This window comes from Gouania willdenowi, chromosome 7, assembly GCF_900634775.1.
Source record: "Gouania willdenowi chromosome 7, fGouWil2.1, whole genome shotgun sequence".
In the NCBI taxonomy this organism is placed as follows: domain Eukaryota; kingdom Metazoa; phylum Chordata; class Actinopteri; order Blenniiformes; family Gobiesocidae; genus Gouania; species Gouania willdenowi.
In genome coordinates this window covers 38,573,283-38,599,175 of record NC_041050.1, presented here as the reverse complement: position 1 = coordinate 38,599,175, position 25,893 = coordinate 38,573,283, and the positions used below count along the sequence as shown (strand labels likewise).

The 25,893-nt window shown below is 32.7% G+C and overlaps 2 protein-coding genes across 2 annotated transcripts in view; one reads left to right on the top strand and one right to left on the bottom strand.

The window, feature by feature from the left end:
• The window catches only part of slc6a8 (solute carrier family 6 member 8), a 23,173-nt gene extending 22,062 nt beyond the window's left edge, over window positions 1-1,111 (top strand). The window contains 1 exon segment of the mRNA XM_028452177.1: window positions 1-1,111. This exon segment is cut by the window's left edge and continues 965 nt beyond it. The gene's annotated coding sequence lies outside the window, so the exon portion shown is untranslated.
• A 16,562-nt stretch (window positions 1,112-17,673) lies between these two features.
• Window positions 17,674-24,841, bottom strand: bcap31 (B cell receptor associated protein 31). Its single transcript, XM_028452204.1, has 8 exons — window positions 24,692-24,841; window positions 24,071-24,164; window positions 21,294-21,394; window positions 20,469-20,613; window positions 19,846-19,981; window positions 19,007-19,127; window positions 18,168-18,268; window positions 17,674-18,047 (listed from the first exon to the last, which is right to left on the bottom strand). The coding sequence occupies exons 2-8, from the start codon at window positions 24,160-24,162 to the stop codon at window positions 18,021-18,023; spliced, it is 723 nt and encodes a 240-aa protein (XP_028308005.1). The 5' UTR covers window positions 24,163-24,164; window positions 24,692-24,841; the 3' UTR covers window positions 17,674-18,020.
• Window positions 24,842-25,893: the final 1,052 nt, after the last annotated feature.

Here is a 25,893-nt window from a genome sequence, read left to right as displayed (position 1 = left end):
TCTGATCTCAAAGTGCCAAACAAACGTTTCTTTCCGTTTATCCGAAATAAAAAACCTTCATTAATTCGCAGTCAAAACTATAAGAAAAGAATGTGATTATTCACAAAAAATTCATTTAGAAATGAATTTAACAATAGTTATTTTTAGAAACTAAGTGTCATTTTCTTCAAACTTTTATTTTAGTGTTTTATTTTTAAATTTTTGTCAGTTTTTTGTCTTTAAGCTTTTATCATGTTTAACTTTTCTAACTGAATATATATTTTACTTTTAGACATAAACCTTTAAAATGCTGTTGGTTGTTTTTAATCTTTATTAAAATGACTTTATAAACGTTGATCTTTGTGAGATTTTAACATCAGATTTTCTGTTTTTTCAGATTGAATCTAACTTTAAATCATTAAACCTCTTCTCATGGGACGTTTTGTGGGGAATGTTGTGCGAATATTTCCGTGCGATGAAAGCGTTTCCACGGTAACACTCGTTGCCTTACGTCGTCGCTGTTGTCTTAAACCTCGGTAGCTGAAACCCCGCCCCTAAAATCCCACCAGTCACCTGTCGGCAGGGGGTGTGTCTACAGCTCTGTTTCCAGGCCGATTTTGAGAATAAAACAAAGCACTTTCAGAAACCATCAGGCTTTTATTTTGTAGAAGGAATCAGCTGTATTTTGTGGAGACTTTTATTTTGCTGATACAAATATTTGTGTTATAAATGTATCGTACGGTGTAGTACGATACACCGATAAGGATGTACGATACATACGATAAGGATCTTTTCTGGCTGATGGTTCAAGTTTAGCAGAAAACATACACATACTTACACCTTCAAAATAAAAGTTATTTTTTGAAAACCTTTCTATGCAAAAAAACCCAGCATGTGTTTGACTGCAGATGTGAACGAGCAATAGATTGCTTTTATTTTGGCGGGTTGGTGCTGTTTCTAGAGTTTTATTTTGACATCCTCATTCAGTGACATGGGGTTGGGGGAGGAGCTTGTTTGCTGCCAAAACTCTGTTTGTGATCAAACGACATCACTGTGACCTTTGACCTCCTGTGAGGTCATCGCTGTGATCCGAACCAGCAATAAAATTACGAGCTAACTTTGACTTCATTGTTTTTACTCACACACACACACACACACACACACAAAAATAGCTTACTCGTGAAAAAAGAAATGCTGAGATTTTTATGCCTTACTATAACTTTATCTCCGATTTTGGGTGTTTCTCTAATTTTTCATGATTTTCACCCCAGTTTACGTGTCATCATATTTGAATACGTTTTTAGAGTTTTATGATAGCCTTATCTCAAAAAAACAGAATAATTGAAATAACTTGAAATAAGGTTTTAGTAAGGCATATTTTTCAAAACTTTAAAAAAAATTGAGTTAAGACCATCATTAGACCCAAAAACTACTGCAAATTAAATGCACATACTTAAAGAGGGCCTAGAATGCAGTAAAGCACAAAAAAGGACAAATATTTAAAAAAATCACCCAATATAAGAGGGAAAGCATCTTTTTCAAAAAACTTTTTGAAAAATATAATGCACATACTTAGACTAGGCTTAAAATGCACAAAGGCACAAAACAAAAACGAAGATCAAAAATCACCCAAAATTGGAGGTAAGGCTTTAGTAAAGCATATTTTTCCAAAAATTTCGAAAAAAAAAAAAAAAATTGAATTAAGAACATCAATAGACCCTAAAAACTACTGCACGTATAATGCACATACTTAAAATGGGCTTAGCATGCACTAAGGCACAAAACCTGACAAAAATAAAAAAATTAACCAAAAACGAAGGTAAGGCATTAGAAAGGCATATTTTTTCAAAAATTAAAAAAAAAAAAAAAAAAAAAAAAAATTGAGTTAAGAACATCAATAGACCCAAAAAACTATTGCAAATATAATGCACATACTTAAAATGGGCTTAGAATACACTAAGGCAAAAAAGACTACAAAAATCAAACAACCTATATTTTTTCAAAATTTTCAAAAAAAAAGAAAAAAAAATTGAATTAGGAACATCAGCAGACCCCAAATACTACTACAAATATAATGCACATACTTAGAATCAACTTAGAATGCACTAAGACACAAAAAATAACGAAAATCAAAAAATCGCCCGAAATCGAAGGTAAGGCTTTAGTAAGGCATATTTTTCAAAAATTAAAAAAAAAAAAAAAAATGAATTAAGAACATCAATAGACCCTAAAAACTACTGCAAGTATAATGTACATACTTAGAATCGACTTAGAATGCACTAAGGCACAAAAAATGACGAAAATCAAAAAATCGTCCAAAATTGAAAGTAAGGCTTTTGTAAGGCATGTTTTTTCTAAAATTTCTAAAATAAAAATAAAAAATTGAGTTAAGAACATCAATATACCCTAAAAACTACTGCAAGTATAATGTACATACTTAAAATGGGCTTAGCATGCACATAAGGCACAAAACATGTCAAAAATAAAAAATCAACCAAAATCGAAGGTAAGGCATTAGTAAGGCATATTTTTCAAAAATTAAAAAATAAATAAAAATCGAGTTAAAACTGTCATTAGACCCTAAAAAACTATTGCAAGCATAATGCACATACTTAGAATCGGCTTGGCATGCACTAAGGCACATAAAATGACGAAAATCAAAAAATCGCCCAAAATCGAAAGTAACGCTTTTGTAAGGCATATTTTTTCAAAAAATTTCGAAAAAAAAAAAAAAATTGAGTTAAGAACATCAATAGCCCCTAAAAACTGCAACAAATATAATGCACATACTAGACTGGGCTTAGCACACACACAAAAAAATACAAAAATCAAAAATTCACCCAAATCGAAAGTAAGGCTTTAGTAAGGCATATTTTTCAAAATTAAAAAAATTCCCAAAAAAAAAAAATTGAGTTAAGAACATCAATATACCCTAAAAACTACTGCAAGTATAATGTACATACTTAGAATCGACTGAGCATGCACATAAGGCACAAAACATGTCAAAAATAAAAAATCAACCAAAATCGAAGGTAAGGCATTAGTAAGGCATATTTTTCAAAAATTAAAAAATAAATAAAAATCGAGTTAAAACTGTCATTAGACCCTAAAAAACTATTGCAAGCATAATGCACACACTTAGAATCGGCTTGGCATGCACTAAGGCACATAAAATGACGAAAATCAAAAAATCACCCAAAATCGAAAGTAAGGCATTAGTAAGGCATATTTTTTCAAAAATTTCAAAAAAAAAAAAAAAATTGAGTTAAGAACATCAATAGACCCTAAAAACTACTGCAAGTATAATGTACATACTTAGAATCAGCGGAGAATGCACTAAGGCACAAAACATGACAAAAATGAACCAAAATCGAAGGTAAAGCTTTGGTAAGGCAGATTTTTCAAAAAATAAAAAATAATAAAAATTGAGTTTAGACTGTCATTAGACCCTAAAAAATACTGCAGACATAATGCACACACTTAAAATGAGTTTAGCATGCACTAAGGCACAAAAAATACAAAAATAAAAAATTCACCCAAAATCAAAAGTAAGGCTTTAGTAAGGCATATTTTAAAAAAAAAAAAAAAAAAATTGAGTTAAGAACATCACATCAATAGAACTTAAAAACTATTGCAAATATAATGCACATACTTAAAATGGGCTTAGAATACACTAAGGCAAAAAGATTACAAAAATCAAACATTCACCTATATTTTTTCAAAATTTCAAAAAAAAAAAAAGAATTGAGTTCGGAACATAGACAGACCCCAAATACTACTGAAAATATAATGCATATACTTAGACTGGGCTTAGCATGCACTAAGGCACAAAAAAATACAAAAATCAAAAATTCACCCAAAATTGAAAGTAAGGCTTTAGTAAGGCATATTTTTTCAAAAATGAAAAAAAAATAAAAATTGAGTTTAGACTGTCATTAGACCCTAAAAAATACTGCAGACATAATGCACACACTTAAAATGAGTTTAGCATGCACTAAGGCACAAAAAAATACAAAAATAAAAAATTCACCCAAAATCGAAAGTAACGCTTTTGTAAGGCATATTTTTTCAAAAATTTCGAAAAAAAAAAAAAATTGAGTTAAGAACATCAATAGCCCCTAAAAACTGCAACAAATAATGCACATACTTAGACTGGGCTTAGCATGCACTAAGGCACAAAAAAATACAAAAATCAAAAATTCACCCAAAATCGAAAGTAAGGCTTTAGTAAGGCATATTTTTTCAAAAATTAAAAAAATTCCCAAAAAAAAAAAATTGAGTTAAGAACATCAATATACCCTAAAAACTACTGCAAGTATAATGTACATACTTAAAATGGGCTTAGCATGCACATAAGGCACAAAACATGTCAAAAATAAAAAATCAACCAAAATCGAAGGTAAGACATTAGTAAGGCATATTTTTCAAAAATTAAAAAAAAATAAAAATTGAGTTTAGACTGTCATTAGACCCTAAAAAATACTGCAGACATAATGCACACACTTAAAATGAGTTTAGCATGCACTAAGGCACAAAAAAAATACAAAAATAAAAAATTCACCCAAAATCGAAAGTAAGGCTTTAGTAAGGCATATTTTTTCAAAATTAAAAAAAAAAAAAAAATTGAGTTAAGAACATCAATAGACCTTAAAAACTATTGCAAATATAATGCACATACTTAAAATGGGCTTAGAATACACTAAGGCAAAAAAGATTACAAAAATCAAACATTCACCTATATTTTTTCAAAAATTTCAAAAAAAAAAAAAAAAGAATTGAGTTCGGAACATCAGTAGACCCCAAATACTACTGAAAATATAATGCACATACTTAGACTGGGCTTGGCATGCACTAAGGCACAAAAAATACAAAAATCAAAAATTCATCCAAAATCGAAAGTAAGGCTTTAGTAAGGCATATTTTTTCAAAAATTAAAAAAATTTCCAAAAAAAAAAAAATTGAGTTAAGAACATAAATATACCCTAAAAACTACTTCAAGTATAATGTACATACTTAAAATGGGCTTAGCATGCACTGAGGCACAAAAAAATACAAAAATCAAAAATTCACCCAAAATCGAAAGTAAGGCTTTAGTAAGGCATATTTTTTCAAAAATTACAAAAATTTCCAAAAAAAAAAAAATTGAGTTAAGAACATCAACAGACCCTAAAAACAACTGCAAGTATAATGTACATACTTAAAATGGGCTTAGCATGCACTAAGGCACAAAACATGACAAAAATAAAAAATCAACAAAAATCGAAGGTAAGACATTAGTAAGGCATATTTTTCAAAAATTAAAAAAAAATAAAAATTGAGTTAAGACTCTCAATAGAACCTCAAAACTTTTGCAAACATAATGCACATACTTAGAATCGGCTTGGCATGCACTAAGGCACATAAAATGACGAAAATCAAAAAATCGCCCAAAATCGAAAGTAACGCTTTTGTAAGGCATATTTTTTCAAAAATTTCGAAAAAAAAAAAAAATTGAGTTAAGAACATCAATAGCCCCTAAAAACTGCAACAAATATAATGCACATACTTAGACTGGGCTTAGCATGCACTAAGGCACAAAAAATTACGAAATCAAAAATCACCCAAAATCAAAAGTAAGGCGTTTGTAAGGCATTTTTTCAAAAATTGCGAAAAAAAAAAAAAAAATTGAGTTAAGAACATCAATATATCCTAAAAACTACTGCAAGTATAATGTGCATACTTAAAATGGGCTTAGCATACACATAAGGCACAAAACATGACAAAATTAAAAAATCAACAAAAATCGAAGGTAAGACATTAGTAAGGCATATTTTTCAAACATTCAAAAAAAAAAAAATTGAGTTAAGACTGTCAATAGACCCTAGAAAATACTGCAAATATAATGCACATACTTAAAATGGGCTTAGAATGCACTAAGGCACAAAATGACGAAAATCAAAAATCGCCCGAAATCGAAGGTAAGGCTTTAGTAAGGCATATTTTTAAAAAATTAAAAAAAAAAAAAAAATGAATTAAGAACATCAATAGACCCTAAAAACTCCTGCAAATATAATGCACATATTTAAAATGGGTTTAGAATACACTAAGGCAAAAGATTACAAAAATCAAAAATTCACCCAAAATCGAAAGTAAGGCATTAGTAAGGCATATTTTTCAAAAAAAAAAAAAAAAAAAACTGAGTTAAGACTGTCAATAGACCCTCAAAACCATAAACAACATACACACACTTAAAATCGGCTTGGCATGCAATAAGGCACATAAAATGACGAAAATCAAAAAATCGCCCAAATCGAAAGTAAGGCTTTTGTAAGGCATATTTTTTCAAAAATTTCGAAAAAAAAAAAAAAAAATTGAGTTCAGAACATCAATAGACCCTAAAAACTACTGCAAGTATAATGTACATACTTAGAATCGACGTAGAAGGCAGCACTAAGGCACAAAAAATGACGAAAATCAAAAAAATCGTCCAAAATTGAAAGTAAGGCTTTTGTAAGGCATGTTTTTTCCAAAATTTCGAAATAAAAAATAAAAAAACATCAATAGCCCCTAAAAACTGCAACAAATAAATGCACATACTTAGACTGGGCTTAGCATGCACTAAGGCACAAAAAAATACAAAAAAATCAAAAAACACAAAATCGAAAGTAAGGCTTTAGTAAGGCATATTTTTTCAAAAATTAAAAAAATTCCCAAAAAAAAAAAATTGAGTAAAGAACATCAATATACCCTAAAAACACTACTGCAAGTATAATGTACATACTTAAAATGGGCTTAGCATGCACATAAGGCACAAACATGTCAAAATAAAAAATCAACCAAAATCGAAGGTAAGGCATTAGTAAGGCATATTTTTCAAAAATTAAAAATAAATAAAAATCGAGTTAAAACTGTCATTAGACCCTAAAAAACTATTGCAAGCATAATGCACATACTTAGAATCGGCTTGGCATGCACTAAGGCACATAAAATGACGAAAATCAAAAAATCGCCCAAAATCGAAGTAACGCTTTTGTAAGGCATATTTTTTCAAAAATTTCGAAAAAAAAAAAAAAAAATTGAGTTAAGAACATCAATAGCCCCTAAAAACTGCAACAAATATAATGCCATACTTAGACTGGGCTTAGCATGCCACTAAGGCCACAAAAAATGACAATAATCAAAAATCACCCAAAATCGAAAGTAAGGCTTTAGTAAGGCATATTTTCAAAATTAAAAAAAAAAAAAAAAATTGAGTTAAGAACATCAATAGACCCTAAAAAAAAAACTACTGCAAGTATAATGTACATACTTAAAATTGGGGTTAGAATGCACATAAGGCACAAAACATGTCAAAATAAAAAATCAACCAAAATCGAAGGTAAGGCATTAGTAAGGCATATTTTTCAAAAATTAAAAAAAAATAAAAATTGAGTTAAGACTGTCATTAGACCTAAAAAATACTGCAAACATAATGCACACACTTAAAATGAGCTTGGCATGCACTAAGGCACATAAAATGACGAAAATCAAAAAATCACCCAAAATCGAAAGTAAGGCTTTTGTAAGGCATATTTTTTTCAAAATTTCAAAAAAAAAAAAAAAAATTGAGTTAAGAACATCAATAGACCCTAAAAACTACTGCAAGTATAATGTACATACTTAGAATCGGCGGAGAATGCACTAAGGCACAAACATGACAAAAATCAACCAAAATCGAAAGTAAGGCTTTAGTAAGGCATATTTTTTAAAAATTAAAAAAAAAAAAAAAAAAAAAAAAAAAATTGAGTTAAGAACATCAATAGAACTTAAAAACTATTGCAAATATAATGCACATACTTAGACTGGGCTTGGCATGCACTAAGGCACAAAAAATGACGAAAATCAAAAATTCACCCAAAATCGAAAGTAAGGCTTTAGTAAGGCATATTTTTTCAAAAATTACAAAAATTTCCAAAAAAAAAAAAATTGAGTTAAGAACATCAACAGACCCTAAAAACAACTGCAAGTATAATGTACATACTTAAAATGGGCTTAGCATGCACTAAGGCACAAAACATGACAAAAATAAAAATCAACAAAATCGAAGGTAAGACATTAGTAAGGCATATTTTTCAAAAATTAAAAAAAAATAAAAATTGAGTTAAGACTCTCAATAGAACCTCAAAACTTTTGCAAACATAATGCACATACTTAGAATCGGCTTGCATGCACTAAGGCACAAAAAATGACGAAAATCAAAAAATCGCCCAAAATCGAAAGTAACGCTTTTGTAAGGCATATTTTTTCAAAAATTTCGAAAAAAAAAAAAAAATTGAGTTAAGAACATCAATAGCCCCTAAAAACTGCAACAAATATAATGCACATACTTAGACTGGGCTTAGCATGCACTAAGGCAACAAAAAATACAAAAATCAAAAATTCACCCAAAATCGAAAGTAAGGCTTTAGTAAGGCATATTTTTTCAAAAATTAAAAAAATTTCCAAAAAAAAAAAAATTGAGTTAAGAACATCAATATACCCTAAAAACTACTGCAAGTATAATGTACATACTTAAAATGGGCTTAGCATGCACTGAGGCACAAAAAATTGCAAAAATTCACCCAAAATCCAAAGTAAGGCTTTAGTAAGTCATATTTTTTTCAAAAATTAAAAAAAAAAAAAAAAGTTGAGTTAAGAACATCAATAGACCCTAAAAACTGCTACAAATATAATGCACATACTTAGAATCGACTTAGAATTTACGAAGGCACAAAAAATTACGAAAATCAAAAAATCACCCAAAATAAAAAGTAAGGCGTTTGTAAGGCATTTTTTCAAAAATTGCGAAAAAAAAAAAAAAAAATTGAGTTAAGAACATCAATATATCCTAAAAACTACTGCAAGTATAATGTGCATACTTAAAATGGCTTAGCATACACATAAGGCACAAAACATGACAAAATTAAAAAATCAACAAAAATCGAAGGTAAGACATTAGTAAGGCATATTTTTCAAAAATTAAAAAAAAATAAAAATTGAGTTAAGACTGTCATTAGACCCTAAAAAATACTGCAAACATAATGCACACACTTAAATGAGCTTGGCATGCACTAAGGCACATAAAATGACGAAAATCAAAAAATCGCTCAAAATCGAAAGTAAGGCTTTTGTAAGGCATATTTTTTCAAAACTTTCGAAAAAATAAATAAAAATTGAGTTAAGAACATCAGTAGACCTTAAAAACCATTGCAAATATAATGCACATACTTAAAATGGCTTAGAATACACTAAGGCAAAAAAGATTACAAAAATCAAACATTCACCTATATTTTTCAAAAATTTCAAAAAAAGAAAAAAGAATTGAGTTAGGAACATCAGTAGACCCCAAATACTACTGAAATAATAATGCACATACTTAGACTGGGCTTAAAATGCACAAAGGCACAAAACAAAAACGAAGATCAAAAATCACCCAAAATTGGAGGTAAGGCTTTAGTAAAGCATATTTTTCCAAAAATTTCAAAAAAAAAGAAAAAAGAATTGAGTTAGGAACATCAATAGACCCTAAAAACAACTGCAAGTATAATGTACATACTTAAAATGGGCTTAGCATGCACTGAGGCACAAAAAATTGCAAAAATCAAAAATTCACCCAAAATCGAAAGTAAGGCTTTAGTAAGGCATATTTTTCAAAAATTAAAAAAAAATAAAAATTGAGTTAAGACTCTCAATAGAACCTCAAAACTTTTGCAAACATAATGCACATACTTAGAATCGGCTTGGCATGCACTAAGGCACATAAAATGACGAAAATCAAAAAATCGCCCAAAATCGAAAGTAACGCTTTTGTAAGGCATATTTTTTCAAAAATTTCGAAAAAAAAAAAAAAATTGAGTTAAGAACATCAATAGCCCCTAAAACTGCAACAAATATAATGCACATACTTAGACTGGGCTTAGCATGCACTAAGGCACAAAAAATACAAAAATCAAAAATTCACCCAAAATCGAAAGTAAGGCTTTAGTAAGGCATATTTTTTCAAAAATTAAAAAAATTTCCAAAAAAAAAAAATTGAGTTAAGAACATCAATATACCCTAAAAACTACTGCAAACATAATGCACATACTTAGAATCAGCTTGGCATGCACTAAGGCACAAAAAATGACGAAAATCAAAAATTCACCCAAAATCGAAAGTAAGGCTTTAGTAAGGCATATTTTTCAAAAATTAAAAAAAAAAAAGAAAATTGAGTTAAGAACATCAATATACCCTAAAAACTACTGCAAGTATAATGTACATACTTAAATTGGGCATAGCATGCACATAAGGCACAAAACATGACAAAAATAAAAATTTAACCAAAATCGAAGGTAAGGCATTAGTAAGGCATATTTTCAAAAATTAAGAAAAAACTAAAATTGAGTTAAGACTGTCATTAGACCCTAACAAATACTGCAAACATAATGCACACACTTAAAATGAGCTTAGCATGCACTAAGGCACAAAAATACAAAAATCAAAAATTCACCCAAAATCCAAAGTAAGGCTTTAGTAAGGCATATTTTTTCAAAAATTAAAAAAAATAAATAAAAAAAATTGAGTTAAGAACATCAATAGACCCTAAAAACTGCTACAAATATAATGCACATACTTAGAATCGACTTAGAAGTTACGAAGGCACAAAAAATGACGAAAATCAAAAAATCGCCCAAAATCAAAAGTAAGGCGTTTGTAAGGCATTTTTTCAAAAATTGCGAAAAAAAAAAAAAAAATTGAGTTAAGAACATCAATATATCCTAAAAACTACTGCAAGTATAATGTGCATACTTAAAATGGGCTTAGCATACACATAAGGCACAAAACATGACACATACTTAGAATCGGCTTGGCATGCACTAAGGCACAAAAAATGACGAAAATCAAAAAAATCGCCCAAAATCGAAAATAAGGCTTTAGTAAGGCATGTTTTTTCAAAAATTAAAAAAAATAAAAATTGAGTTAAGACTGTCAATAGACCCTCAAAACCATTGCAAACATAATGCACATACTTAGAATCGGCTTGGCATGCACTAAGGCACAAAAAATGACAATAATCAAAAATTCACCCAAAATCGAAAGTAAGGCTTTAGTAAGGCATATTTTTCAAAAATTAAAAAAAAAAAAAAAAAAATTGAGTTAAGAACATCAATAGACCCTAAAAACTACTGCAAGTATAATGTACATACTTAAATTGGGGTTAGCATGCACATAAGGCACAAAACATGACAAAAATAAAAATTAACCAAAATCGAAGGTAAGGCATTAGTAAGGCATATTTTTTCAAAAATAAAAAAAAAAAAAAAAAATTGAGTTAAGAACATCAATAGACCCTAAAAACTATTGCAAATATAATGCACATACTTAAAATGGGCTTAGAATACACTAAGGCAAAAAAGATAACAAAAATGAAACATTCACCTATATTTTTTCAAAATTTTCAAAAAAAAGAAAAAAAAATTGAATTAGGAACATCAGCAGACCCCAAATACTACTACAAATATAATGCACATACTTAGAATCAACTTAGAATGCACTAAGGCACAAAAAATGACGAAAATCAAAAAATCGTCCAAAATTGAAAGTAAGGCTTTTGCAAGGCATGTTTTTTCAAAATTTCGAAAATAAAAATAAAAAATTGAGTTAAGAACATCAATAGACCCTAAAAACTACTGCAAGTATAATGTACATACTTAGAATCTGCGGAGAATGCACTAAGGCACAAAACATGACAAAAATCAACCAAAATCGAAGGTAAAGCTTTGGTAAGGCATATTTTTCAAAAATTAAAAAAAAATTAAAATTGAGTTAAGACTGTCATTAGACCCTAAAAAATACTGCAAACATAATGCACACACTTAAAATGAGTTTAGCATGCACTAAGGCACAAAAAAATACAAAAATCAAAAATTCACCCAAAATCGAAAGTAAGGCTTTAGTAAGGCACATTTTTTCAAAAATTAAAAAAAAAAAAAAAAAAAAAAAAAAAAAAAAATTGAGTTAAGAACATCAATAGACCTTAAAAACTATTGCAAATATAATGCACATACTTAGACTGGGCTTGGCATGCACTAAGGCACAAAAAAATACAAAAATCAAAAATCACCCAAAATCGAAAGTAAGGCTTTAGTAAGGCATATTTTTTCAAAAATTACAAAAATTTCCAAAAAAAAAAAAATTGAGTTAAGAACATCAACAGACCCTAAAAACAACTGCAAGTATAATGTACATACTTAAAATGGGCTTAGCATGCACTAAGGCACAAAACATGACAAAAATAAAAAATCAACAAAAATCGAAGGTAAGACATTAGTAAGGCATATTTTTCAAAAATTAAAAAAAAATAAAAATTGAGTTAAGACTCTCAATAGAACCTCAAAACTTTTGCAAACATAATGCACATACTTAGAATCGGCTTGGCATGCACTAAGGCACATAAAATGACGAAAATCAAAAAATCGCCCAAAATCGAAAGTAACGCTTTTGTAAGGCATATTTTTTCAAAAATTTCGAAAAAAAAAAAAAAATTGAGTTAAGAACATCAATAGCCCCTAAAAACTGCAACAAATATAATGCACATACTTAGACTGGGCTTAGCATGCACTAAGGCACAAAAAAATACAAAAATCAAAAATTCACCCAAAATCGAAAGTAAGGCTTTAGTAAGGCATATTTTTTCAAAAATTAAAAAAATTTCCAAAAAAAAAAAAATTGAGTTAAGAACATCAATATACCCTAAAAACTACTGCAAACATAATGCACATACTTAGAATCAGCTTGGCATGCACTAAGGCACAAAAAATGACGAAAATCAAAAATTCACCCAAAATCGAAAGTAAGGCTTTAGTAAGGCATATTTTTCAAAAATTAAAAAAAAAAAAGAAAATTGAGTTAAGAACATCAATATACCCTAAAAACTACTGCAAGTATAATGTACATACTTAAATTGGGCATAGCATGCACATAAGGCACAAAACATGACAAAAATAAAAATTTAACCAAAATCGAAGGTAAGGCATTAGTAAGGCATATTTTTCAAAAATTAAGAAAAAACTAAAATTGAGTTAAGACTGTCATTAGACCCTAACAAATACTGCAAACATAATGCACACACTTAAAATGAGCTTAGCATGCACTAAGGCACAAAAAATACAAAAATCAAAAATTCACCCAAAATCCAAAGTAAGGCTTTAGTAAGGCATATTTTTTCAAAAATTAAAAAAAAATAAATAAAAAAAAATTGAGTTAAGAACATCAATAGACCCTAAAAACTGCTACAAATATAATGCACATACTTAGAATCGACTTAGAAGTTACGAAGGCACAAAAAATGACGAAAATCAAAAAATCGCCCAAAATCAAAAGTAAGGCGTTTGTAAGGCATTTTTTCAAAAATTGCGAAAAAAAAAAAAAAAATTGAGTTAAGAACATCAATATATCCTAAAAACTACTGCAAGTATAATGTGCATACTTAAAATGGGCTTAGCATACACATAAGGCACAAAACATGACACATACTTAGAATCGGCTTGGCATGCACTAAGGCACAAAAAATGACGAAAATCAAAAAAATCGCCCAAAATCGAAAATAAGGCTTTAGTAAGGCATGTTTTTTCAAAAATTAAAAAAAAATAAAAATTGAGTTAAGACTGTCAATAGACCCTCAAAACCATTGCAAACATAATGCACATACTTAGAATCGGCTTGGCATGCACTAAGGCACAAAAAATGACAATAATCAAAAATTCACCCAAAATCGAAAGTAAGGCTTTAGTAAGGCATATTTTTTCAAAAATTAAAAAAAAATAAATAAAAAAAAATTGAGTTAAGAACATCAATAGACCCTAAAAACTACTGCAAGTATAATGTACATACTTAAATTGGGGTTAGCATGCACATAAGGCACAAAACATGACAAAAATAAAAAATTAACCAAAATCGAAGGTAAGGCATTAGTAAGGCATATTTTTTCAAAAATTAAAAAAAAAAAAAAAAATTGAGTTAAGAACATCAATAGACCCTAAAAACTATTGCAAATATAATGCACATACTTAAAATGGGCTTAGAATACACTAAGGCAAAAAAGATAACAAAAATGAAACATTCACCTATATTTTTTCAAAATTTTCAAAAAAAAGAAAAAAAAATTGAATTAGGAACATCAGCAGACCCCAAATACTACTACAAATATAATGCACATACTTAGAATCAACTTAGAATGCACTAAGGCACAAAAAATGACGAAAATCAAAAAATCGTCCAAAATTGAAAGTAAGGCTTTTGCAAGGCATGTTTTTATCAAAATTTCGAAAATAAAAATAAAAAATTGAGTTAAGAACATCAATAGACCCTAAAAACTACTGCAAGTATAATGTACATACTTAGAATCTGCGGAGAATGCACTAAGGCACAAAACATGACAAAAATCAACCAAAATCGAAGGTAAAGCTTTGGTAAGGCATATTTTTCAAAAATTAAAAAAAAATTAAAATTGAGTTAAGACTGTCATTAGACCCTAAAAAATACTGCAAACATAATGCACACACTTAAATGAGTTTAGCATGCACTAAGGCACAAAAAAATACAAAAATCAAAATTCACCCAAAATCGAAAGTAAGGCTTTAGTAAGGCACATTTTTTCAAAAATTAAAAAAAAAAAAAAAAAAAAAAAAAAAAAAAAAATTGAGTTAAGAACATCAATAGACCTTAAAAACTATTGCAAATATAATGCACATACTTAAAATGGGCTTAGAATACACTAAGGCAAAAAAGATTACAAAAATCAAACATTCACCTATATTTTTTCAAAAATTTCAAAAAAAAGAAAAAAGAATTGAGTTCGGAACATCAGTAGACCCCAAATACTACTGAAAATATAATGCACATACTTAGACTGGGCTTGGCATGCACTAAGGCACAAAAAAATACAAAAATCAAAAATTCACCCAAAATCGAAAGTAAGGCTTTAGTACGGCATATTTTTTCAAAAATTAAAAAAATTTCCAAAAAAAAAAAAATTGAGTTAAGAACATCAATAGACCCTAAAAACAACTGCAAGTATAATGTACATACTTAAAATGGGCTTAGCATGCACTAAGGCACAAAACATGACAAAAATAAAAAATCAACAAAAATCGAAGGTAAGACATTAGTAAGGCATATTTTTCAAAAATTAAAAAAAAATAAAAATTGAGTTAAGACTCTCAATAGAACCTCAAAACTTTTGCAAACATAATGCACATACTTAGAATCGGCTTGGCATGCACTAGGGCACATAAAATGACGAAAATCAAAAAATCACCCAAAATCGAAAGTAACGCTTTTGTAAGGCATATTTTTTCAAAATTTCGAAAAAAAAAAAAAAAATTGAGTTAAGAACATCAATAGCCCCTAAAAACTGCAACAAATATAATGCACATACTTAAAATGGGCTTAGAATACACTAAGGCAAAAAAGATTACAAAAATCTAACATTCACCTATTTTTTTTCAAAAATTTCAAAAAAAAGAAAAAAGAATTGAGTTAGGAACATCAGTAGACCCCAAATACTACTGAAAATATAATGCACATACTTAGACTGGGCTAAGTTAATTTGGCCAATAAATTCTTAAATAAGGTAATATTATTATGAAATGCATTTTATTATTCATAAATATCTATTTCCACAATGGCCTTTTTTTCATAATGTCGTTTTTCAGCAGAATGACTTCTGTCTGTCAATCAAAGAACATAAGGCGGAGCCAGTGAAGTGATTGGCTGATCCTTTACACAGACATGAGCAGCAGCACTTGCAAATTCGATTCGTGGAGCTTTATCACTAATGCTGAGAAGCCTGAGCGCCAGCAGTGCATCACACGTGAGAGTAACACAGTCTCATATTGACCATAGATCAGGACCCCTTAGTGTCAGTGTTTCACACACGTGGGACCCCTTTGGTGTCTATTTTATACGCTGAGGGTCCGTGTTCCATCCACAGGCAATGAAAAACATGGCGGACACGTTTATTTCAATAGCAAATTGCCTTATTTAAAGACAGATTGTGGCTTTAGAAATGTTTTGATGACATTTCTAGAGAGAAATGTACCTTTAAATTTCATAGCATCCATTCGGTTTATGGAAACGATCTGTAGTTTTTTCGTTCCAACGTACATTCTTCCGTAGTTGCTATGACAACTTTTGACGCCAAAAAACTGCAAGCCAAAAGCAGACAAATATCCATTCACGGACCGAGTATTGTTGTAATTCTCCTGTTAAAACCTTTACTGTTTTCATCTCTTAACCGTGGTTGGGGGACCCAGGGGCGGTCCTTATTCTCCAGAGCTGATTGTAGCTCCTCCTCCTCCGGTGTTAAACCCTCAGATAAAAGTGGAACTGCTCAGAAACAACAGCTGTGTTGGAGAACTGTACTTTGTTTACTACCTGCACTGTAAACATAATACTTTTTTTATATTCATTCCCGTTTCTACCACTGTGTCGGTCAAAGAACGGCCATGACCGATGTCCAGAAAAACTAATTCATCTTAAAGGATCAAGCTGAGGTCCAACCCACTAGCTTTGATTGACAGACCGAAGTCATTCTGTTGAAAAACGACATAAAAAGGCCATTGTGGAAATAGATATTTAAGAATAATAAAACGTATTTCATCATAATATTACCTTATTTAACAATTTAATGGCCATATTATATATTTGTTATTTATCAAAATGTTTTTATTTATTTAATTATGGCTCTTTTGGGCTTCCATACATTTTGAGGCCTTTTAGAACATCACAATGGGGCGACTCCTTGTCGCTGCTCCAACTTTCGTCATCTTCATTATGAGGCTGTGTGTGTGTGTTAATCCTTGTGTGTGTAAATATATGTTTAAACATTTATTCAGATTGTTCTACATCCCCTCAAAATTGATGGTAGCCTTAACTATTTCTATATAAGCTAACATTAGCTCCTATTCAGTCATGAATCTAATATCTGTGTTTTATTAGAACCATTGGTTCTCTTTGATTAAATGGTTTCACTGATCATGTTATTGATCCATCATCAGTTTCTCTTTAATACGCCTTTATTAACTGCCATTTCTGATTGGTCCTTCACATTAAAAGCTCAGGATGGGAATAAAGAGTTGGACACTGTGCTCCTTCTTCAGTGTGAGACAGACTAAGGTCAAAGGTCACAGGAAGAGAACCAGAAGCTTTCCGATCAACATCTGATTGATCCAGATGTATAAATGACTGATTAAACACTGAGTCTGATTTACAAACACACATTGAAAACAATTGAAGCACATTCAAACTTCCAGTTTGAACTGGAGTTGATTAATTGTCGTGTCCTGAGGTCCATCCTGGTCCTGGTCCATGTGAGTTAACCATAAACAGCTGATGCGTTTGTTTTTCCCAGTGAGAAACCAAACGTTTGAGTTCCATCAGCAGCTGAAGGTCAGGAACGTGCAGCAACGCCTGCTGTGAAACGTGAGCTCACAGCGAGCAGAACAAACACTAAGTTTAGCCTGAGGATCATTTTCAGTCAGGTGACCACCAGATCCACGACACCACTCAGTCACGTTACTGTACAGTTTCACACGTCAGCACTATCACTAAATACTTTCAATTAACATCAAAACAGACCATTCACCTCACTATAGGGCACCACTTCCTGTTTGTGGGAACTACTTCCTTTGTGATAAACACAAATAATAAACAGACTGAAGCTGAACAAACTTGTTTAATAAAGCACATTGAAAACCGTAGCCTTTCAAAATAAGAGCAGGATATATGCCAACACTGACTCACGGGCTTCCCACTTAGACTCTTCAAAATAAGAGTCAGAGGCTGATGGAAATGCTGCAGAGCAAGTGGAAAGTAAAGACTTATTTTGGAATGGAGTCACTTTTGGTCTAAATACAGAAAAAGAAGAACAGGAAGCCCACATTGCAATCGCAGCCTCAGAAGAAGAATCCACATCCTGGAGATCCAATCACAACTTAGCAACATCATGACATCATCAGTGACAACATCAGTGAGCGACGACAGAGCAACAAAAAAACAGGTCTTCAGTCGGATTTTTTATCACTGGAAGCCTGAAAAAGATCACATGACACAATGCAACAAATCAGAGCTCAGCAGAACACGTGTGTGTTAATGTATGTTACTGTGTGTGTGTGTGTGTTAATGTATGTTACGGTGTGTGTGTGTGTTACCAGCAGTTTGCTGTGTTCCTCCAACAATCGGTCGTATTCCACAGTCAGATTCTCACATTGTTTCTTGATGGCTTGAACTTGGCAGTCAGACGTTTTTAGAGCTGGAAACACACGCACACTTTATTTTGTTTTCTTTTTTAAATAATTTGTTGAAGGCAGAGTAGGTTATTTTCAAAAGCTAGCATGATTTAAAAAGTAGCATCCACTTTTACCCGCCCCCTCCCTTCTGTGCTCCCTCTAAAGCCACGCCCCTCACTCACATGCACGAGCCCTGGTGCTCCAATAGCAGACCTCAGCTCATCACTTGTATCGTGTATAAACTACGTTGTCTCATTTAGCGATAAGTAAACACTAAACTTTATTATATATGTTAAAAAACATGACTAAAAACTTTGTTTTAACTCTGTCACCAGTGACAAGCTTTGAGTGTGGACTCATGCATGAGAGGGGTTGAGAATGAGCAGGGAGACGTGATTGTTTTACAGATTTACAGCTGCTAAAGATGACAGATTTTCTTCATTCCTTTTTCAAAGGAATGAAGCAAGATTTTAATTTCTGTCAGGACATTAAGAAAATTTCAACCAAGTGTATGTGGAGAAAATTACCTACCCTACCTTTAACGTTTCATTTATTCAGACCAACTTTTTTCAGGAAATGTATTTTGATCTTTTGACATGTTTCGACAGTCAACATCAAAGCAATCAGTAGACGCCAATGAGGAAGACTGACAGTTGGCAGATCAAAGTCAATTTCCTGAAAAAAGTTTGTCTGAAAAAATAAACCGTAACATATTCAAACAAACACACTGGATCACTTGGCAGTGTGTGTGCGCGTGTTACCTCTCTTAGAGTCGTCCAGCTCCTCCTTCAGGTTCTTCAGGTCCTCTTTGAGGCTCTTGTTCTCCTCCTGAGGTCCAGGTTCTCCACTCTGAGGAGTCTCTACACCAGCGTCACGCAGCCTCTGGACGGACACACACACGGAAGGTGGTGATGTCAAAAAAATGAGTTATGGTTTAACTTAACTGTCACTGATGGTCATAGTGCCACCTATTGGTAAAAGGAAATCATAGACATATTTACACAGAACATTACAGGAAGGTTTGTGACATAATCCTTGAAAATGGTCAGCTACGTCTCAACACGAACATTTCTGCGACACCCCGACATACAACACACCTCAATGTGAGCCACTTCCCGACATGCGTGTAGTTGCGAGGACCCGTTCAACGCTGCTGGCAGCTTTAATTTTTATTTATTTTGTTAACTTTACAAGCAACAACAACAGGACTAAACAAGCAGGACAACACAGATGGTTTGTATCTTAAAGTGCAGTACCAGCTGCAAACAGTGAGACACTGTTTATTTCCAAAAAGGAGAAAAAATTATTGATGAGAGAACAGAGAAAAACAGGAGTGAATTTAACCTGTACAAAAAGGACGTTAGATGGACAAAATGAGGAAATGAATATAACAGTAACAGTGACTAATAGAGGACCCACCCTGGACTGAACACATGGTTAGATAATGGGAGATTAATCAATGTTACTGATTTAACACACAGTGGAAATGATCAGTAATTCAGTGCTGCACTCTGCTGGTCAAAGTGTGCACTACACGTGTGTGTGTTACTGTGTGAGATTGTCCCTCTGTGTGTGTGTGTGTGTGTGTGTGTGTGTGTACCTCCTGCAGCAGCTCATTGTCCTCCATATATCTTTTAGCAGCTGAACTCGCTCCCTCTGCTTGTTTCTTAAAGGCTTCGTTGGACGCCATCAGAGACGCCTGCTGAGAGAGGAGGGTGGCTAGACGCCTCAGGAGGCTACACACACACACACACACATACACACACACACACACGACACAGACAGACAGAGAGTAAATAGGAATCAGTGGGAAATAAATTTTCGCAGTAAATACTAATTGGTGCGTGCGTGTGTGTACGTGAACAGTTGCCGTTTGTACACACACACTGACTTAATCACCATGTGATAGCACTGATGCATTGTGGGACAGTCAGCGCCAAACATAGACTATGAGGACACACTGAAGACATTTCAGCTTCCTGTGTGTGTGTGTCTCACTTAGAAACCCGATCAGTCTCACAACCTCAGAGATACCACATAGATGTACGTCACACACTGAAGTATGCATGTCTGTGTGTCTGTCAGTGTGTGTGTCAGTCTCTCTGTGTGTGTATATCTTAGTGTGTTACAGTGTGTGTGTCTCTCTGTGTATGTGTGTCTCTTAGTGTGTTACGGTGTGTGTGTGTGTGTATAGCTTAGTGTGTTACAGTGTGTGTGTCTTACAGACAGAGCAGCAGGGCGAACCCAGCGATGTACTCGTTCCTCTGAGCTCTGAACAGCTTCATGTGGATGTGTTCGATGGCGGTTGGATGAGAGGCGGGGTCAACCTTCTCATCCACGCTGTACTTCCTCACCTCACGGAATGCGTCTGAGGGCAGAGGGGCGGGGCCAGAGGAGCATACAGGAAGTGAACACGTTCAGTGACGACAGTGAATGTTTACGTCACTCCAAGTGTTTTCATCATCTGTGTGAGGTACATTTACTGAGGAGTGAGACATATCTCATCTATAACATAATATTTAACGTAAATATCAGCAAACGTCAGTAAATTAAATGTCAGTTAACGTCAGTGAACGTCAGTGAACTCAGCAGTAGTACGGCTGCTCTGTCTCACTTTGGATCATTTTCACTTAAGACTAAAACACAAACACTTCCTGTATCATGTGTGAAGCCCCGCCCACCATGGGAGCATTTAAAGGGTGCTGGAGGCTGTAGATTCTGCCATGCTAGCATTAGCATCTGTGCTACTTACTCTCACCATATAAGGCATTACATCCATCACACACTAGGTTATTATGGTTCTTCATTTCAGAGATTTTAACACTTAAAGTGATTTATGTTTTTGTCTTTGCTTCTAATGGATTTTTTTTTTAAAACTTTTTAATTAAAGTCTTTTTTTCATCTTTATTGTTTCATTTTGTTAAACATAAACTGATTAGTCGACTAATCGTCAATCTATATAGTGCTTAGATACAAGCTGCTGCAGCAGCATAGTTAAAGGAGGCGGGGCTTCACTGGAAACATGCAGCGTCATGTGATGACACGCACCAATGAGGAGGAAGACCAGGATGGCGATGGCCACCATGAAGGAGGTGTTTCCATAGAGAGCGATGCTCTGCATGAGACGGGACGTAAAGATCTGCTTCCACCTGAGACAATAATATCAACAGGTAAACAACAACAATATCACAGGTAAACAACAGTATTACAGGTAAACATCAACAACACAGGTAAACATCAACAACACAGGTAAACAACAATAATATAAACAGGTAAACATCAACAACACAGGTAAACATCAACAACACAGGTAAACATCAACAACACAAGTAAACAACACCACCACCACCACCACGGGTAAACAATAATATCAACAGATAAGCAACAACAAAAACGGTTCAACACCACCACCACAGGTAAACAACAACAGGAACACAGTAGAACAAATGTTTTTCTGATGCAATGTTTTTTGTATTTTTCATGTCACTAGTGAAAAACTAATAAACAATAAATTAATATTAAACACAGAGCTAAGCTACAATGGCCTCATGTAAAGGATTTTAAAAATAACCTAAAGTTTGGGTCCAAAATAAAAATGAAGTCATAAAGAAAAAATGTTTAAAATTCCAATAAAGAGTAAAATTTATACTATAAATGATCATTTTTCTTACATTCCCACATGCTGTTATGGGCCAACGAAAACAGTAAAAAAAAAGAAAAGAAAAGTATATGTTCATATTACCAGAGCGTGTCACCCAAGAATCAATGCATATATGTGACCAGGGCAGTTGTTAGGAATTCTGGGCCCCCTGAAAGAATATCGTTGTGGGACCCTCGACCCCATTCATTGCCACTTTTTTTTTTTTTTTTTTACAACTTTGTATGATGATGTTTTTCTTAATTTTTCAGTTTTTCAGTGTTCTTGATGGTGCCTTGTGTAATACACACAATTTGTTTTCTTGTTTACTATTAACCCCTCAACAAGTCGAGTATCATTATGTAATTTATGTATTATTAATTGTCTTATTCCCATTTCTCTGATTTGCAACACATTATTACACTTCTGATTGCAAATACATTTTCAATTAACCACTCAACTGTAATTGTAATGGATTCTGTAGGAGAAGAAAAACATCATGTGAGAGTCAAACAAATTAGTAAAAAAACACCTCAAATATGTTTAAAACGACAAATGAACTTTCTTCTGTTGATTCTTGTTTTTCATTTTCTTTATTTCGTTATTGAAAGAGGCCATTACGTCTCAAAATAACTTCACTGATCAATCAATCTTTATTTGTATAGCACCAATTCATAACACGCGTTATCGCAAGACACTTCACAGAAAGCAGGTAAAAGACGTGATACTGTTTATTATCTAATTACTTCATGACTTTGATGCTTTAGACCAGAGGTAGGCAACTTTTATCACAGCAGGGCCATAAAAATGAGTTTGATCAGAGTGTCACATGATCAACATTCATCAGCGTTTAGAATAATAACCAAATCTGAGCATTAATACAGAAAACAACAAAACGTTTTTATAGCAATTTTGTGTGTTTTTCTCTCATTCTGTACATGTTTGTTGTTGACTTACTTGTTGTGAAGCATTGTATGCATTGCTGTTGTCCTTTTGTGTATTTTTCCTGTAAAATATATGATTTTTGCAGTCACACTGTGTATATGTGTATTTTGGGGGCCGCATAAAATTAGACCTAATGCTGAATGTGGCCCCCGGGCCACCAGTAGCCTACAATGTCTGCTTTAGACCCGCATTACATAAATCAATTTTGTCCTATATTGTTAAATAATAGAATATCAAATTTTATTAAAAGACTAATGTGGGGTGTAATAGCAAGCAAAAACGTTCGTTAGTTTTTATAATTATTAGAAAGCTATAACACATAATGATCAGGAGCCGGCTCGCGTTGTTCACGTCAAAGAGCCGGCTCTCAGAGCGACAGACATCACTATTATCAGAGTAATTTATTTGAATGAGATATACATGGTGTGAGCGTGTGAACTGTTTGAAATGCGTGAGACTTGAGAGCTTTGATTGAACAAGTAGGCTAATCGTTTCAGCCGCCCTCGGTAGTTTCACTCACCACTCTTAGAGACATTGTTGGAAGTCCCTGCTTTGCTGCTCCTACTCCTGTTCTCCTTAATTCCCATGAGGAAGAGCGAACCGTGGAGTGTGGACCAAACCATTTTTTAAGAAATGGCCAAAGAGGTTATTGAAATTATTAAAATTTAAATATTGTGTGACTTTGTTGCTTTGTTTTAGTTTGGATTAATTAGTATGAATATATAGTAGTTAAGTTTATGCATGTTTATTTATAGAGACTACTGGGGACTGTGTGTGAGCCCTTAGAATTGTCATCACCTTTCCCCCCATATGACGGCGCTGTATGTGACTAATCATTAGTGATGTGAACAGTCTATGTTCATAGCTCTAAGCTGATCACATTACAGGGAGCTGAGACATATGCTAAGTAGTTTACTGAAGGCCCAAACATGTTCCAGACCCAAACACACACTGACTTTGTGACTATTTAGAGGAGCTGACATGTCCACCAGATAGAATGTATAGCAGATCTTTTTCTATATTCTGAGAGTAGGTGGAGCTTATTACTATACCATATTTACCTTTGTATGTGATGGAGTTCCTGACATAATGGAAGATTAATATTTTTTTCAGACTGAAGTGTGTGGGATGTGGAATGACTCATTATTTCTTTAGGACTTGAATCAGTGATCAGCATGTGATCATCCAATCACCGATAACAGCTGATCATGTGTGTGTCAGTGAGTGTGAGTGTCTGTGTTACCTCTTAGGGGAGATGAAGGGGATGCAAAGCAGCAGAACCAGAAAAACTTCCACGTAGAGAAACGTAGCGACAGCCGTCCATTGTAGACTCATCGCTACACACACACACACACACACACACACACACACACACACACACACACACACACACACACACACCTTTACTAGTTAACTAGTAACCTTATAATGGGTTAGTTTAACTGATGTACACTGTTGGTTAGTGTTTCAGTATTAAAGGTAGTTAGATTAACTACTAGTATTAGTCAGTAGACGAGCAGTATAATTAACTAGTTAGCGTTAGTTAGTATAACTTAAGTGATAATCGGTCAGTGTTCCTGGTAGTTATTAGTTAGCATGGTAGCTAGTTCTTTAGTTGGCAGGTTTAGTTTCCTGTATTTCTGCACTAAAACTAGCCTCTTTGGGCTCCGTCTACTTGCTGACACGTCATTAACTCTTTTAATGTGACCTAGATTAAACAGAGTTTCCAGTTGTTAGACAGAGCCCGTCACCGCCTACTGACTGCACGTGATTTAAACTCAACATTTAACACAAACTCTCTGAAAACACTCAAAACAGCGCAATTTACACAAGGATTACAAAGAGCTGCGGTTTCCAGACTCACCTCAGGCCTTTACTGCAAACAAATTCAACAAGATAAATAAAGTAAATAAAGCGATTAACGAGGAAAAAACCGTAAACACTCAGCAGGAGCTGGAGTTCGCACTGTTAGCTACTGTTAGCTCCTGTTAGCATAGCACAGGGAATGATATCACTTCCGGGGTCTGTCAGTGCCACCTCATCCTCACACATGATTGGTTAAAAGGCCGTAAATGGGCGGTCTTTCAGCAGAGAATCCTCCAATAGAAATCTTTTTATAGACTTCTCAAAATTATTTTTTTAAAGGTATATTTTATTATATAAAAACATTTATCCTATATTATCATCGTTCTAAACATAACTGTTGAATTTAGTATTATTATTATTATTATTATTATTATTATTATTATTATTATTATTATTATTTCTCTTTAGAAGAAAACAGGATGTAGTACAAAACAAAGAGTTAATCATGAAGTTTTAAATTAATGAGGGGATTTAAAAAAATAAATACATTTAAGGAAAACACTATAAATAATGTTTAAAACATTTAAATGTGATACAGATTGTGCTACTTTTATCAATTTATTTAATTACTAATTCATTTAATTTTCATTCATTTCTAATCGAATAAATGTATTTCTATTTTGTTTTTAGATAATGATATTGTTAAATTCACTTCCAATGATTCAACTTAATCCAGCTATATGTCATTGTATTTTGTTTTTTATAATTTATCTCAAATGTATTTCAATACACGGTTTTATTATGTATTATTAAACTCTATTGTGACAAATCAAGTAGAAATAGTAATAAATCAACAAAGCAAAGACTAAGAAAGCCTGACTTCACTAAACCCACAGTGCACGTGCAGATGATGACGAAAGAGGAGGAGTCTAATCACATCCCACGTGCCATGATCTTTATTTTGACATTCTTTATAGTTTATTTCCTGCTTCCTGTAGTGTCTCAGTATGACCGACAGATGGAACTATTACTCTGACAGCCTGACATATGTCACCTGGTGGGCTTTGGGTACACCCAGAGAAGAAGCGTTTCCATAGCAACTGTCTCTCTGGTAACCAGTTCATCAGTGCTACAGGCTGCACATAGTTGTGTCCTACTGATGGGATGCTAACATGCTAAGCGCTAATGCTGCTGCACGCGTGTCTCCAGTAGGATAGAGCACCTATTATTATTATTGTATATCATTATTATTATTGTTTA

What these genes read in the sequence shown, in the direction of transcription:
- bcap31 (XM_028452204.1), bottom strand. Translation starts at nt 24,162, where the DNA reads ATGAGTCTACAATGGACGGCTGTCGCTACGTTTCTCTACGTGGAAGTT. An exon ending in CCTGGTCTTCCTCCTCATTG is followed by an intron (nt 20,614 to 21,293) that starts GTGCGTGTCATC and finishes CTCTGCCCTCAG; the next exon opens with ACGCATTCCGTGAGGTGAGG. An exon ending in ACAATGAGCTGCTGCAGGAG is followed by an intron (nt 19,128 to 19,845) that starts GTACACACACAC and finishes GTGTCCGTCCAG; the next exon opens with AGGCTGCGTGACGCTGGTGT.